General features: G+C 39.2%; 2 protein-coding genes across 5 annotated transcripts; one reads left to right on the top strand and one right to left on the bottom strand.

Moving 5' to 3' along the window:
* Positions 1–3,967: 3,967 nt before the first annotated feature.
* Positions 3,968–14,972, bottom strand: LOC120729794 (retinol dehydrogenase 13-like). 4 transcript variants are annotated; one of them, XM_040025689.1, is made up of 7 exons: positions 14,738–14,972; positions 12,572–12,712; positions 12,297–12,488; positions 12,013–12,174; positions 11,753–11,869; positions 11,445–11,652; positions 3,968–4,250 (listed from the first exon to the last, which is right to left on the bottom strand). In XM_040025689.1, the coding sequence occupies exons 1-7, from the start codon at positions 14,808–14,810 to the stop codon at positions 4,217–4,219; spliced, it is 927 nt and encodes a 308-aa protein (XP_039881623.1). In that variant the 5' UTR covers positions 14,811–14,972; the 3' UTR covers positions 3,968–4,216. The 4 variants fall into 4 exon arrangements, with proteins under 4 accessions (XP_039881623.1, XP_039881621.1, XP_039881622.1 ...); XM_040025687.1 differs by lacking the exon at positions 3,968–4,250 and adding an exon at positions 7,494–8,245 and having other exon boundaries at positions 14,738–14,971; XM_040025688.1 differs by lacking the exon at positions 3,968–4,250 and adding an exon at positions 7,494–8,245 and having other exon boundaries at positions 11,445–11,649; positions 14,738–14,971.
* ankrd34c (ankyrin repeat domain 34C) lies at positions 4,262–7,110 on the top strand. The gene is made up of 2 exons (XM_040025685.1): positions 4,262–4,383; positions 5,277–7,110. Exon 2 carries the CDS (start codon positions 5,327–5,329, stop codon positions 6,914–6,916), a length of 1,590 nt encoding a protein of 529 aa, XP_039881619.1. The 5' UTR covers positions 4,262–4,383; positions 5,277–5,326; the 3' UTR covers positions 6,917–7,110.
* Positions 14,973–17,231: the final 2,259 nt, after the last annotated feature.

The raw sequence follows: 17,231 nt of genomic DNA, 5'->3' as shown, positions 1-17,231 counted from the left end.
TCAGGAAGGAATGGATAAGTGAGATATATATCTATATGTTTAAAAAAAAAAAAAAAAAGATTTATGGGTTTATTTTAGAAAAGGCAAATCTTATTCAGAATTTCTGTGTTCAGACCGTGGACGTAATTGTTATGGCAGAATTGTTGTGACTTTGGGCTTAATTGAAATTTCTGTAGAGGCAGCTCTCCAATCGTATCTGTATCCTTTATGTCATTTCCTTTATTGTTTATGTGTCCATATGCAAAATGTGATGCGTTCATCTGCAGCTGGCTAACTTAGTCTTCCACAAAGACTAAAAACAGGATCAAACAGCTACACAAATCAAAGTGCGAAAACAGCAAATCAACAGTTTTGGAGGGTGTTATGTATCAGACTATTTCTTGGCTGAGCAGTTTCCCAGCAACCAGTGGTGACTCCGGGAGATTATTGTTCCCAACCAAGTATTCCCAATAAAACAGCAGTTTGCTTTTTTTTTGCTTTTTTTTTTTTACAATTAGGTATTTGTAAAGAAACTAGCAGCTTCTCAGATGTGACTTTTGTTGCCACTGGAGAGCGCCAGGTAAACTGTGTTCAGTTAATTATTTATTTACATAATTAACAGGCTGTTATGGGGGTCAAGGAATTTTCTTTGACTCCCATAACAGCCATAATATCCCGGTCTCCTTAAGTGCTTTCCCCATTTCCCCAATTATCCAAAACAATTCACACCCTAATGCTAACCTTAAATTTAACTCACGTTATAGTTGGCATTAGTTGGCTAATGCTAGTGTTTAAGATTACTTATGTATACATAAAAAGATATAATGTTCTTCAAGTGATGTGCTTAAAAGCAGTCCAATCAGATTCTCTTGAACAATCTGGGTTCACTTTTGTCATAATCATAGCCTGTATATAAAAGATGGATATAAACACTGTGATTAATGTAGTTATGAAGCTTCAAACTGGCAGAGGTCGGTACTTCATAAACCTACACCACAAGCCAGGGGAGGCTCTGATTGACGCTTGTTTTATGGTACCACGGGATTGGCCATTTGCATAGGTATGCACCTGTGGAGAGCCTTCAGAGAGAGGTTTTCAACCTACAAAAAACGCACAGTATTCCAAAAACCGAACAGCATGTAACTGTTGAATGCTAAATGCTGATTGGCTGTGATAGTGGAGCTTAAAAAGAACAGGAGAAATGTGGAAAAAACATCAGAAATGAAATGATACAGTATTAAAAGTACAGAGAGTGGCAGCACTGGACACTTTTCACTGTTTTTAAAACTCTGTTTCAGTTCATCACTTTACATGTTAGAACTTCTCTCTTCTCTGGGGCTGGCAACATCACAAGCAAGACTAGAAAAAAGTCTTGGTTTGGACACTGCCTCCATCTAGCATCAGATGCTCGCTGCAGGTAGAAGGGCTGACGGTTGTACCCTATGGTCTGCCAGTCGATTGCCAACAGATAGCCATGTTCAGCCTACAAGAAATCAAAGGATAACACATATTTCTTGCCTAGCAGCTTGTCAGTAACACAGTAAAGCATGCCCTGCTTTATCCTTGTTTTTGCTTTGTTGTTCTTGTTGTTATTTTAATGTAATGTGACCATATTTATGTACAAGAAGAAAACCAGTGACTGAGATCAGGAATTTGTTTACCGAGGTCACAGATATGGCAGCTCAGTAGCTCTGCTAGAAGTCAGAGAAAGTGCAGGTTAAATGCGTTGGCTAGTTCCAGCCATCTTTTATATACAGTTTATGGTTATGAGACATTTGTAACCTTTTTAAAAGTCTATGTGCTGAACTCATGAAAGTGATGAAATTATAAAAGACACTTTAAACAGAATAAATGTAACTTTAACAGCACTTAAGAATATTTATTTTATACATATCTTTGCCACAATACCAAGATTTGCTCAATTATTTAAATTAGTGTTCTGCAATGAGTTGTCACCTGACATTTCAGAGGAGGATGAAAATTAAACAGTGATCACAGCAAAGAATAAATATGTGCTGACATGTTGCACTATATATTTTTTAGACTTTCCTGTATCACTTGGCTGTATCTGACTTTCAAATTTTACTGGCTTTGACAACAGCAACTTTTTTTTTCAGTGCAATAAAAAAAAAAAACTGAGCATATTTCTATTTGCAGTTTACAAAAACAATTTCCTTTCTTGTTTTCTCAAAACTGAGGCATTATTTGAAATTAAGGTTAGACATGAAGTGCTCTGTTCTTCCCATCTCCTGGAAAAATTGTGATCAGACTCTAAATTTGAAAACTGCTGATAACTTTTATGTGTCCTTTGTCAGAATATATAAATAGTTTTTGAGCTACTGTAGTCTGATGAGTAAAAAAATGTCACAATTCAGACAGAAGAAAAGGTTATATTTAGAACGGAGGGGAGGGAGAGCAGCAGCTGTGGTGTAAGATATCTGAAAATGGAAAGTGCTCCCAGGGGTGATGGCGCTTATTCTCTTCACTTTAATTATTTATTTCTCCTCTATATACTGCCGACGACAGCATCATCGGGGCAAAGATCACCCTCTGTGAGGGCCACTGACGTCCTTTTGGCTCCCAGTGATAATGAATGTGTCTAAACTAGTCAGCTTTGGCCTTTGATCCTTGGATCATCATGATTCTCTGAAGTCTGTCTATAATACAGACCCATATAATTTTTACTCAACAGTATAAAATGTGAAATATACATAATAGCATCTGAATAACAATTTCAGTTTGTGTTTGACAAAAAAACAACAACAACTTCTTAGAACTTCCTATTCTTAGAATCAAGTTTGACACTTAGAAGAACAGTTTTTACTCATCTACATATAAACCAATATTTTACACAACTCTTTTAGTCATTTCTGGTGAAGAAATGACAATATTTAGTCAGACTGTTAATGCCTCTTGAACAGGAGGAGCATACTCTTTTGAGGTGGTGACTACAGCATGAGCTGCTTTATGAAACTGCCTTCTCCATGTGCCTTGTAAACAACACTTCCTCTGGGACTGAGAAGGCAATCACAGGTGAGAAATCACTGCCAACATTGACAGCTGAAGTCCTGAGACGTCAAGCCTTTGGATAGGTAATAAAGTGATTAGTCTTAGAGTCAGAAAAAAAGAAAAGAAAAAAAGGAGCAGGGGTCAAAGGATTAATGATTGATTGTGGTGGTGGTGACTTACTCATGAGTGGAAAATAGATCCAAAAATAACTGCATAAAAAATGCCATATAATCCTGTCTGTCCATGGAGGAATGTGTCTGATTTACCTGTTCTTTGCAGGGCTGAGAACATCACTGTTCTCATTAGAAACTGCTTCTGTGCTGTCTCATAGCAACCTAAAAATAGAAATGTCCCTATTAGGCTGTATAGCTGCAATGGCTGCTACAAGTTTTGGCTTCTTTAATTGTACTGTAAATATATAGGTGCAAAATATTTTTGCTCTCTCTCATAATTTGTTGAGTACATGACAATGAGAGAAAGAAGCGCTGCAGATATGCATAAACATTAAATATTAACTAATGCTTTGTATCAAAGTGTCACTGCTTAAAAATATGATTTCTGCTTTTTTTTTTTTTTAATGAAAATAAGAAAAGAAAGATAGCTGATGAATATATCCTATTGGAATTCCCTGCAAGAAGCAGCGTGATGGTGGTCCAGGCACATTTTACAACTGAATTGTTTTCTCTGTGCCCTTTCATACATGGCAGACAGACAACCTGCCTTTATTCCTGTTCCACCCTGCAGAAAGATTAAATCGTATTTATAGCGCAGACTTACTATCTGAGGAAAATTCAAAAAGCAGCCTAAGCACTAGGCTCTAGGAGAAAAAGCAGCCTTCTCATCTTCATCACGTGTAGGCCAAACTGTGCCCACCGTTTTCATTTTCATACTGCTCTTTTGACATAATTAAAATAACACGCGCGCGCAGATCATTTGCATGTCTTTAGGAGGCAGCACTCGTTTTGTTTGTGTCCAGCAGATATAAAGACCGAGACAGAGGTTTTTCATCAGACGCAATTTATTTTGGTCGACTCTGACGTCAAGAGAATACACGTTTCATTCAACCAGCAAGAAAGTAAGTTATTTATAACCCGCAGCATCTCCAGGTTGTGATCCTTGAGTGCGCAGTGAAAGGAATACTCCCCATTGGACTGATGTGGTGTGCCTCCATAACAAAAGCCACACAGCTCATGCGTTATGGTGCCAGAGAGGCACGGCACACTGTAACCTAAACCAAGACGCATTGATGGGAACAGTCACGGCTGCAAAACAAAAAAGAAAATAGGATTATTGTGGAGAACTTCAACAAACTTTCTGTTTTGAATCTTTAATTTCGCCCTCGCAGATGGCAGAGCACTGGTTACTTTGAACATGGAAAATCTCCTCTTTGACCAGGTAAGGAAACAACTGTCACACAAACAATATTACACGTGAAGGTTAATTAATTCAACTTTACCTCGCTATCTTGTATCGGTGAAGGCGGAGGCTGTTAAATTAGATCGACAGCTTGTGTTGCATGTGAAATCAAATGTATGTCTAATGTTGGCAAATTAATATTCAAACTGCAGATAAAATGTTTACATTTGGGATTTGAAGCAGAATAAGACGACGAACACCGCAACGTGTAATGGAGCGCGTCTTTCGAGCCAAGTTACCCAAAATGAGAACCGCGGACAGCGACTCTTTGAGCTTAGTGTGACGTTATTTAATGTCGCCAGTTAAAAAGCTTGAACAGATGTTTGGATCACTATTTGAAATTTATATAACAAACATCGCATTTACGCGCAGTCTCTCGTATATTCGTCCCAGAAAGGAGGAAAAATGATGTTTATGCTTACTTGTAGTGAATACTGGAGGCTTTTGTGTCAGTATCAGTATGTTGGGTGGGGGGTGGGGGGCACTGCTGTCTAGATAGAGGTTTAGAAAAAAAAAATCAACTTTGATTATGACATCATGACACATCTATCAGTAGTGTTTATGACTCTAACAGGTGTGTTACCACGCTGACTTCTGCATGGATATACGTGATCTTTGAGGACGTGCATGAGCATTTTAGGAAAACTGCCAATTTTTTGTACAACACTGATTCAATTTCAATAATTAAAAAAACAATATATCCACTATATTTCACAGATCTATAAGAGTAAGTTTTATTTTTATTTTCTTTAGGTTGTAACAGACTGCCACCTGCTGGCAGTGATAACAAATAGAAAAGCAGACAAACAAAGTGGGTATTAATCACTCATTTTACTATGTAAGCTGAACTAATTCCACAAATTTGTTCAAAGGGCTGCGAGCTGTGAGTTCAGTACTGAGAAGATCTGTGATTGGCTGGGTAATGGCAGATATTCTGGAACTGCGGACAGATGGAAACTCACTCCTGAAGGCAGTGTGGCTCAGACGCTTGAGACTCACCAGGCTCTTGTTGGAAGGAGGTGCCTACATCAACGAGAGCAATGAACGTGGGGAAACACCTCTCATGGTGGCCTGCATGTCCACACACACCGACCAGCAGAGTGTAAGTAAGGCAAAGCTCGTAAAATATCTGCTGGACAACCAAGCGGACCCCAACATACAGGACAAAGGAGGTCGGACAGCTTTAATGCACGCCTGCATTCACAAGGCTGGACACAAAGTGGTGGATCACCTACTTAGCAACGGTGCTGATCCCAGCCTGGAAGACAGGAGCGGGGCCTCAGCGCTGGTCTATGCCATAAACGCAGATGACAAGGAGACACTTAAACTGCTCTTGGATGCATGCAAAGCTAAAGGCAAGGAGGTGATCATAATCACCACAGACAAGTCACCATCTGGCACTAAGACTACCAAACAGTATCTAAATGTCCCTCCATCACCAGAGCTGGTTGAGAGATCTTCCCCGGCGTACTGCACCTCTCCCTCTGATATTAACGTCACAGCATCGCCCTCACCTGAGCAAGAGCAACAAAACACAGTCTTCAGTTTCCAGACAAAGCTAAAAACCTCCAGCTCAGCTTCGAAACTTGCCAATGGGCCCACGTCGCCGACGCGGCGGCCTGCAAACCCCAAACGTGCACGTTTGCCTCAGCTGAAGCGGCTGCAATCAGAGCCTTGGGGGTTGATTGCACCCTCTGTCCTGGCTGCTGCTGCCGCCGCCGCCCATGATGAGAGTAAGAAAGCTAGTTCTGATGAGGATGTTGTTGCAGGGGTAAACGGACTCTCTCTGAGTAAGAGGTCGGCTTTATCTCGACAGAACAGTGTAGACGGGAAGGACAGCTTATTCCCACTAGTGGGAGAACAGCCCTGCAAAATGACCACCTCATTATCAGTTCCTCCAACATCTAAACCATCATATGAGAGAACGCTAGGCCAACACCAGCCACTGGCACGGCGCAGCACGGTGCCTACAGAGCAGGAGAGCAGCAGCTGCAGCAGTGGACTAGCCAGTCTGAGAGACACAATGCATAGGAGACACCTGGGGAATGATCACTATGACTCAGACTCACAGCTCTATTCAGACTCTGCCATGTTAGATTCTCCTAAGGTCCCGGTGGAGCGCAGGAAACTAAACACCTCTCCACTTGTGATGTTAACCAGCTCCAGAGAATCTCTAGACAGCAATGCCAGCACATCCTCTCCCGGCACAGCACGCAGGCGTGCACCTGGCCTCCTGGAGAGAAGAGGCTCAGGCACACTTCTGCTGGATCACATCTCCCACACCAGGCCTGGCCACCTCCCCCCTCTTAACATAAACCCAAACCCTCCCATTCCCGATATCGGGGCTAGTAACAAGCCCTCCTCACCTCTGGCCACAGGTATTAGATCTATAGCTCCAGTAGCACCAAACACACCAAAGAGAGGTGGCCTCAAGTTGAAGAAGAAACTTGTGAGAAGGCACTCTATGCAAGTGGAACAGATGAAACAGCTTTCTGATTTTGAAGAGCATTAGTTAGTTATGAAGTTTATGCAGCAAATATTGTGGAAGTAGAGATGTTAACACCATAGATTGTGAGGAAGTACATCCATAGTCTACACGAGTCATTTGTGTCATTTGTGTAGACTCAGAGCCATCTAGTTGTTGAATTATGTGTAATTAAAAAATATAGATAGAATATATAGATACATTAAAACTGAGCAATATAGGTAGATTTCCTCCCCGTGTCACACTCAACCTTAAGGATAACTATCTTTTGACTTCACAACATCTGCTGTATATGTTTTACAGTTTTGAATGTAAATGCCAAGATATGGTACTTTTCCTCTGAACTAGCTGATCATGTAACATTAAAGGAACACACAGGGTACATTTGTAGCTGGTGGCAGATAGGGTGCACTTTGTGCATATGTAATTAGCACCATAATGGACATTCTGTCTCACGAAAAAAAAGAAAAAAAGAAAAAGAAAAAAAAATGTGATGCATTTGTCTGAGATGTAGCTTTGGATAAGATGAAATTGGACTGTTTGTAGCAATTCTGTACAAAGTGCCTTTAAAAAGAAACCGAAAAAAGTGATGAGCAGATACAAATTTTGTATAAAGAAAACTTTAATTCATGGTGATGTAACCAACATGTGTTTTGTCTCAGCACTGCTGGTCTCACATGGATCAAAATGAAGACTTGTGATGAATACATAGGATGTGGATAAACAGTATGCCTTAAAAGACAGGTATAACAATGGGCTATGTATAAGAGCACTTTAATGCCCACGAGAAAGAAACTGAATACCACTATTAGCAGTGTTACAAAAAGCTAAAGCACATTCATATATAATTCTTATATGATAAACCCAAGCAACAATAAATGACATTTTAACCCTTAGTCCACACAGATATTGGTGAAACCCATCAATTAAAATGTCATTTCAAGCTAAAGGCAATCAATGCTAAAGATCATACAGCTTCCATGTAACTGACCTGTGAAGCATTGCTTCTGTTTAAGAAAAAACTTAATTTAATTCATAGTATTTTTCCAATTAGTTTGTTGTATATTCTAAATAAATGTCTATCACTTGTGAATTTCTGTCTTTTGTTCATTTGTTGTCCTTAAGCAGGAGCTCAGCTGCTACTAGCAGCGCAGATGTTCACTAGAAAGAGTACCAGTTCTTTCCTCAGGCCACCTGGCAGTCCAGTGGCACCGCGATGATGACAATCATCATCAAAATCATCATCATCGTCGCTGTGACTATGTCAGACCGACCACAGAGGCACTCAGCTCCCACAGCTTCTTGGCAGCTTCATCATCCAGACCCTGAGGGGCTGCTGTTTTAGGGGCGCAGTCGCTGTAATCAGTGCAGACTTTAGTGTTAAACACACAACTTGATCTGTTCATGCTGAGTTGATTAAGTCACAAGAACAAGTTAATCAGTCAGATAAAAAAGGCAAGATATGCAATCAAAGGATAATTTACAAGGCAACAATGTCTTAATATTTTATACTGTTTTCTTAAAGATAATTATAGGAATTTAGATATTTATTAGTTATGTTATTACCCATATAATTTCATACAAAGACCAAAAGAGTCAGTTTTCACTTTATATACAAAAATAACATCAAGTAGAGCCAAACCGATATTTGTTATGTGGCGATATATCGGTATGGTTGACAACTAAAACCTCCAATTATGTTATAAATGTTGATGTTACACAGATATTCCACCAGATGGCACTCCGCAACTTCCCTGTTGGCATCGATAGGAGAAGTGTAAATGAGTAACCCATGACTTGTGGTGACAACAAAGCAACATTCCAAATATGGGTATTGGTCATAAAAGTCCAATATCAGTCAGGTTCTAGTATCAGCAGTTTAAATTAAGATTAAATCATATGCTTTGTAATTGCTAAAAAAAAACTATTAAGGAAAATCTTAAAATGTTCTAATTTCAAACAAGAACACTCAGAAAACGGGACTTCCTTTAAAGGGCAAAGGCTATACTAAAACTTTGATGTTTTTTAATTATTATTATTATTATCATCATCATTTTATTACAACATCCTGATCTCAGCCTGTTATGGGTTCATTCTGACATCATAGGGTGTCATAGTGGGGGAAAAAAAAGAGGTGTGTTGTAGAGCACTCTTCATGTTCCCTTTCATATGGAACATAATACTTATTATATTGTATTTTTTTCCAAGGTCAACTTTGACCTTGGGCACCAACAATAAAGGTCAAGGTCAAATGTTTAGCCAACCCAGGTACTCATGCCCACCAAGACTTTGTATATTGTTTGAAGTTGATCCATAAAACATTGGGGGTAATATAAAGTTTTTACTGACTTTCACATTTGGTACGACATTGACTCGATTTTCACCTAAATTAAATCAGCTCGAGCTGTTGTAGACTGCTAACAAACAGACAGACAAACAAACAAACAAACAGAACAGATTACAGACTCGCTCACTTCAGGGGGAGAATTAATAAATACACAGACTGTGGAGAAAACATCAAGACAATCTATTTTTAGGGAAAGCCCTGCTTATTTTAGCAAAACAGTTCTAGATGTGAGCATGGCTCTTTAGTAGATAAATGCTAAACTGTTTGTTACACAGTGTGTTAGGTACAGTGTTAGGTACACAATAAATACAATAAATGAATAGAATGATCTGGTCATTGTGATGTGAAGAGTTAATGGAAAGTGATCCTCATCAGGCCTCAGATACTTTAAAATGTGCTGCCAGCATTTATATATACCCTCCATATATATATATATATACACCCTCCACATCTTCTCGAGAGAAGAGCTCGAGAAGATGTGGAGGGTGAAGGTAACGGTGGTCCCAGTGGTAATCGGAGTATTAGGTGCAGCGACTCCCAAGCTAGGCGAGTGGCTCCAGCAGATCCCGGGAACAACTTTCGGAGATCTCTGTCCAGAAGAGCACAGTCCTAGGAACAGCTAAGATACTGCGCAGGACCCTCAAGCCGCCAGGCCTCTGGTATATCTATCTATCTGTCTATCTATCTATAAATATAAATATGTGTGTGTGTGAGCATGCAATCAGCTCTTGCCATTTTTAAAATCTTGAACACATGCAGCACCACTTAAATGTCAGTCATTCACTGGTAAATGGCTGAAATGCCTGATAAGATAATGTCAGCAGTAATGAAATACTGGAAATCTGCAAAAGGTGGAAAGCTGTCAGTGTATTGCAGCTGGTTTGTGGCATTTATATTGACTGTGATTTTGTCTAGGCATTTTTTTTTCTGGGCATGCACACTGACGCAGCGACCCTGCTGACATGATGATTCCTTTATTTATCATATGATCTTGACTTTCTGTCTCAAAAAGATTCCTTGTATCAGAATCTCATTTTTTATTGTGCTAATCCACATTTTTATATTATTGCTAAATTGCTACTATAGTATGCTTACAATGTAAAAGGGGTCGCTTGTAGTTGCAAATGAGTCACTCAACCAAACACCCCTCACCTCTACAAAGCCTTTAAGTCTCCTTAGATAATTGCTCTGATTTTCCAACCCACAGTTCTGGTCTCATCAGCTAAGGTTTCACCTGTAGCACACAGCTATTTCCTGCATAAAAGCCTCGATGAGCCTGCTCTACACTGCTCTACCAGCCCAGAAACAAACAGATGACAGTTAATAGACCAGATTAGATGGTGTTCAGAATTTAGGATTCAGCAGCTAAAAACACAGAATTGTCCCCCAGGAGTAAGACCAGAGTTAAAATGAGAGTGAATAATTATTTAACATTCACGAAAAGGTTAAGTACACGACCCCAAATGAACGTTAATGTGTCTGCTCGTTATGTTTTAGATGTGTCCGTCTAATTCACTGGATTTGAATCCGTGTTCACGCTGACATCATTTACTGGACTTGGACAACATTTTTCATGCATAGAGGAATTATCATGCTGTGGAAAAACCCACAGCATGTTAACACATTAGGTTTTTAAACAGTTGTGTTAACTGGACTTAATTATATTCAACAAATCACAAGAACATTTATTTTACTGTACGCAGATCAACTGTGCTCCCTGTTGTCACCTTTAAAAGGCCCATTGAGAGGTTGGAGAATCCTACTAGACATGACTGACTGGCACTAAGTAGTTTCTTTATCAGTGTTATTAGAAAAATTTTCTGCTTTTACTATCAGCTACTTGTAGTTTTTCAAAGTGCAAAAGCAATCCCTAACTCACGTTCCCTATCACCAAAATGAATCCAATGACTCCCGTGCAATGACGTATTCAGAGTATAATTTTGAAGAAAATAAAGAACTGGTATCAGATTCATTTCCTGTGTCTGCACATCCACTGAGGGAAGATATTGCATTAGACTGCACTGAGAAAGAAGAGTCCAGCTGTTTCATTGCTAATATGCTTCATTACACATTCACAATACCAGTCTCAGTAGAGTATGTTAGTGTTGTTCTCAATATGATCCATTTCCCCCACATGGGCGAGCCGAGCAATATCCCTTTTGGCTGTCTATCAATAAAGAGCCCATCTGTTGAATTACACAGACTGACCTGTAATAGAGTCCACTCTCATTTTGCAGGCTTTCCTCCACAGCGCAGTAGATGGTGGTCTGAGCTCCTTCTGTCGGATTCTTGATGAAAAACACGAAGGGCACATACAAAACCCTCTTCCACAGGGGCACTGTGGGCCAGAAGTGTCGGCCAAGCTCGGTGCGGATGACTCCAGGGTGGAGGCTATATGCTGTTACGCCAGTACCTGCAAAATGACAAGATGCAGGACACAAGTCATTACAAGGACATGAAATCCCATTCAATATGTAACGACACATAGAAATATAGATATAAAACAGACGCAGCACCTTGCAGCCTGTTGGCCAGCTCTCTTGTAAAGAGGACATTAGCTAGTTTACTTTGAGCGTAGCTTCTCCAAGGCCGGTAATCTTTGTCCTGATTTATGTCATCAAAATGGATTTGACCTGTTGAGAGAAAGCACTTCATCCTTATTCACAGATGTGGTATTTAACATTAAATGACTATAAAAGGATGACATTCCTGAGAGATTTAAAAAAAACAACTAATTCTCTTTATATGAACTAGAAAAAAAGAGGAAAAACTGCACCTCTCTCATGCGCTAAGCTGGAGACATTCACAATGCGGCTCGGCGCTGACTTCTTCAGGAGATCTAACAGACAGTTCGTTAAAAGGAAGTGGCCCAGGTGGTTCACACCAAATTGCATTTCAAAGCCATCTTCAGTCTTCCATTTTGGACAGCTCATTATGCCTAAAGGTAGGAATATCAAAGGAAATGTATTTACCGCCTGTTAAACACGAATGCACAGTCACAAAGCTGGCATAATATGCTACATCACACCATAGTGGGTCTGATGTGATTTATACATCCACCTGCATTATTGATGAGAACATCCAGGCGCTCCTCACTTGCTAGGATATCTTTGGCAAGTTGGCGTATTGACTGTAGAGATGCCAAATCCAACTTTCTGACAATCACGCTGTCATTTCCGCTTCTCTTTTTCACTTCTTCTGCAGCTTTATTAGCTCTTTCCATGTCCCTACAAGCCAGAATAACCCTCGCGCCTGCAATGCGGGAGCAAAGTCATTACACCTGAACAGATATTAGATTATAAAATTGGATATATAAATCCAGGCAAATCACCAACCTCTTCTAGCCATGTCAACAGCAGTTTCTTTGCCAATCCCAGTGTTGGCTCCAGTGATCAGGACTGTCTTTCCATCTAAGCGGGCTTTGCTGTGACACACACCACCTGCCATCCACTTCTTCAAACCAAAAAGTCCCACTCCTGTAAAAATGTCCGCACAGTGACAGCTCTAAATCTCCACTGATCAGAGCCATCTTCACCTTCTAGAAAAGGAAACCCCCACCCACCCAAAACAAAACACAACTGCACAAATTCAACAGATGTTTTAGGACCAAGATTTTCTCAAATATAAATTTCTGACCCCTTCTTCCACACCCTGAAGATAATACACTTGAATGAGTTTAACAGAAAAAGCCTTAAAGCGTCTTAAAATAATCTGAGAAATAATTAAAACTGCTTTTTTCTTTGTCCAAATGTGCATAAATATTTTTTTTAAAACATTGTCTCTCTATTTTACATAACTACAAATTGAACAAGTTTGGGTTTTGGGATGGTGATTGTGTAAAAAAAGCATGTTAAAATCATTGTGAGCCTCTTTGAGTCACCAGGATTCTAAATTCTGAAATACTCACAAAATGTGGTCTGATCTTTATTTAGGTCAGAATGAGAGACAAATACAAACTCAGTAAACTAGCAAAACAGAAAAGAGATAGATTTTTATGTCTGACCACACAATGAACCCACTTACTAAAAAAACTAAGTGAGTTTCCGTGCTAATAACTTCCCAAGTCTTTGACTAATTAGTACAGATACTGTGGTAACTGAAAAGGGCTGGCAAACTTTCTTCCCACTGATGGCACAGGATGGCACTTTTACTCAGGTCTCATTAACACAGACAGAGTGGGCCTAAAGTTCTTGTCATTGGTATTAATTTACCATTATTTCTTTCACCGTTCTTGTTTTTTCTTTTTTAAATAATAAATTTTCTTCTTTCTCTTTTCTGTCTTGATTGGTTTTTGGCAGTGTATCTGTGATGTTAGGTATTATGACGGGGGCCCCAAAACTAAACGGAAAGCTAAAACACGATGTGGGAAAACATTTTAGTTAAATAATAGTAAAAACAAGCTTTTGAAAAAAATGCTGAAACTATTTTGTGAACATGGAAAACTAAACTAACCAAACTGCAAAAACAGAGGAAATATCCTCATTTTAGTCTTTGTAAGTTTGGTAAAAATATGTTATCACTAGGCTTACTTGATGATGTTTATAAGATTGTGAGTCCACTGTCTTCAAGAAGTGATGCTTTTTAATGGTAATAAATGAGCTGAATTGTCTAAATCTTGTCTTAAAGATATGTCCTTCATAAAATGAAACTAATAAAAACTCAAATAAAAGTCAACACTTTCAAACAATAAAAATACCGGCAAACCAGTAGACACACCTATAGCATCAATTTGAGAATCCTAGGTGACTTCCTTCTCAAATTAATAACATTTTCAGAAAACTAGACCGCTAACCTTTAGGTTGAGTTCACTGAGATTTAAACTCATCCAAGGTATTTAGTAGATGCACCTATGTTATTAATTTGAAGCATTTACAAACTAAACTGAAATGAGCAAACCTACTGGAAACGAACTGAAATAAAACAGAATTAAAAGCAAAAGTCAAAACGAAATAAAAAATAAAAACAAATTAGTAACTATAAAGCTATGATGGCAGACCGTGACCGTGAAAATATCAGGTTCCCTACCTTTTTTTGTAATAAATAAAACAAGCTAGCAAACCACCTAAAAAACAAATATAAACAATATAGGCATATCAAACGTGTGAAAGCTCATTCAAACTGCACTGTAAAGCACCAGGCACACCTAGAACAGTGTGTTAGTGAATATTTAGTTAAGATGTTAATAAGCTGTAGCTTAACAAATCCACTTTAACTATATTCTTATAAACGTGATGCAAAATCAAAGGCACTTGTCATTTTAACGAGCACGTGGGTCCGTGCGCAAAAGGCCTACGTGCTTATGCAACGTCAAGTAAACGTCACAGAGTCTGTAAAAGAGCATGAGCTAAGACAGCCATCCGTGTGCTGTTTACAGTCTCTACACGTATGATCAGACCATTAATGTAAATCAGTGATTAGCTATTATATGAGTTACTTTGTTTTTCTTTTAACACACAACACCTGCTTTTGTGAAAAAGAGCCTGCGTCGGGTCACTTCATACCTGCTACTGTGACCAATGCAGTAGTTTTAGGATACTGGGAAACAAATGAGCGTGCAGCCGAGGAGGTCCGCATTGTCCCTGCTGACCCTGTTACTGTTTATGAATCTGCTTCTCTTAAAGTCCGGTTGGAGAAACGCCGGCGAACTTTCCTGCAAGGGAGACCTTACTGCCTGCTACAAAGTAAACCGCGTCAATAACAGCTACATAACAAGCGGAGCCTTTGCCCAGGAAGTACCGCCCATCGCCGCCCTACACGGGAATCCTATTGGTTCATTTTTGTCAATAGTGTTAATAATATTTTTAAGCAATTTTTTAAAAGCTATTGCCAAAGAAAGCAGCTAGTAAAGTACATTTTGGCTATTTTAGAACTTTTTTTTTTTTTTTAGATTTTTAACAAATCTGAAAAAGTTCAATGCTATTAAACTAAAAACAAACAAACTCCAATATAACAAAATGCAATCAAATCAAACTGTAGTGGTATCTTTAGGATTTAGTAAAAACATCTTTGCTGAAACTATTATCATCTCACAACTTTCCATCTTCTCGTTTCATCTGCTCCCTCTAGAGGTCACCACAGTGGATCATCTGCCTCCATCTCACCCTGCCAGCATCCTCCTTTGACACCAACCTTCTACATATCTGTATCATAACAGGCTGTTAAACATCCTCTTCAATCTTGCTGCTATCTTTCTCTCTCACATCCCCTCAGACACTTGTCTCCACCGACACCCACCCTGCCCACACTCTCTTCTTCACCTCTCTTGTGCACTGTCCACTGCCACACCAGGTAGTTAAACTCATCTACTTTCACTACTTCTGCTCCTTGCATCTATACCTTTCCACCCGTCTGCCTCTCATTCACACGCATGTATTATGTCTTACTTGAACTTTATTTCTTTTTCTCAGTGTCATTTGTGAATATCATAGTCCATGGAGTCTCTTTCCTGAAAGGGTGTAAAAATCAAAAAGGGTGTAAATCAGACATGATGATCCACATCTTTCTATGGCAGTAATAAAATTTAATAATCAAATAAAAATAAATAAGGTGTAAATAAGATGTTTTTTTACACTGAATGTCAGCTGTTTTTTGTTTTGTTTTGTTTTTACAAAATACATTTTTGTTCTAAAATAAAGCCAACTGCATCTCTTAAAGCTGCATTTCCATTTCAGCTTTATTTAGGTATCATCAACTCATAAAATATGCAAGGTCAATGTATGCTGGGCTCAAGATATAATATGTGCAGTTATTATGCAGTGAAGCACAGCTGGTATGCAATAAAGCACTTGTGATTTAAGCTTAATAAACAGACAAATCTATCATCTACAAGGAATACTCATAAATTGTACAGCAGATGTCGCTGTAGGCTCATCAACGCTGTCTTGGTGTATTTTTACGTGATTCTAGCAGATGAGACACATACATCACATTAGCCCTTAAACTAGGCCTATATTTCATTTCTGTTTTAGTCACAGTTGCCAGTCAAGCACAACAAGACGTGTTTTGAAGCTATATAAAACACCTAAGAATCACATGATATCCCAAACTCCTACGAGCACATTAAGAACTGTCTGTGCTGTTGAGTGAGCAGACAAAAGAGGAAACCCACCAGAAGCACCCCGATGACAGTAATAACAGCATCAGCCTACACTATCAGATCTCAATTAAAGCCTAATCAGAGCTGCAGTGGAGCAACTGACTCTGGAATAAAATTTTACTGTGTCAGATCAATAAGGCGTGCTTTCTCTGAACTTTAAAGCATAACACAATGAGTCTAGACAGGGACAATATAGAGAGATTTGACCTTGTAGTTCTTGTGACACCTGAGAGTAAATGTTTTCACTGTGGAGAGCTGCGGAGTGTCTGTAAATCGGGGAAGCACAGGCCACAAAGTACATGTGAAAACCTAGAGGTGTTCTGAAGTGGCTGTATAAAGTGAGAGGATTAGCTAACAGCCACCTGACTGCAGTGACCATGCTCTTTATTGCAGCCTCTCATTGAATATGCAGGTCAAAGTTTTGTATTTCAGGGACGACTGAATGACATTCTTATTGCACTGACCTTCTCGACATTGTTATTACACACAGTTTAAGCCATGCTGCTTGGGTAAATACATTATTGTTAAGGCTTTAGAGGTTTTTTCAACCAGCGGAGGCCTGCTATAATCTGAAGAGCACTTTAGAGGTGACCTGGCTGTCTCTTTTACTGGCTCACTACTAAGCCCGTCATGTGACTCCTCTGCAGACCTATCTCCGAGTATGGTAACCTTCCCCTGCTAAAATTAGAGGGCCCTCTGCTGAGACATTGTGGAATGTATCTTTCCTGTACCCATCCTGGAGACAAATCAGGACCTTAATAAATTTTCATAATGACTGTGTTTTTACCTTATGTCGTGACTGCTAAATTACCAATGATTTGTCAAGAAAATTGTCAAATAGAAAATATCAAAGATAAATCTGTTATGATTGAGTTTGTTTAAAGCATTATATATCTCAG

Source organism: Simochromis diagramma, unplaced genomic scaffold (assembly GCF_900408965.1).
Source record: "Simochromis diagramma unplaced genomic scaffold, fSimDia1.1 OVJJ01000293.1, whole genome shotgun sequence".
NCBI classification, from domain to species: Eukaryota; Metazoa; Chordata; class Actinopteri; order Cichliformes; family Cichlidae; genus Simochromis; species Simochromis diagramma.
The sequence above is the reverse complement of the archived record's forward strand: the minus strand, read 5'-3'. Positions and strand labels throughout refer to the sequence as shown.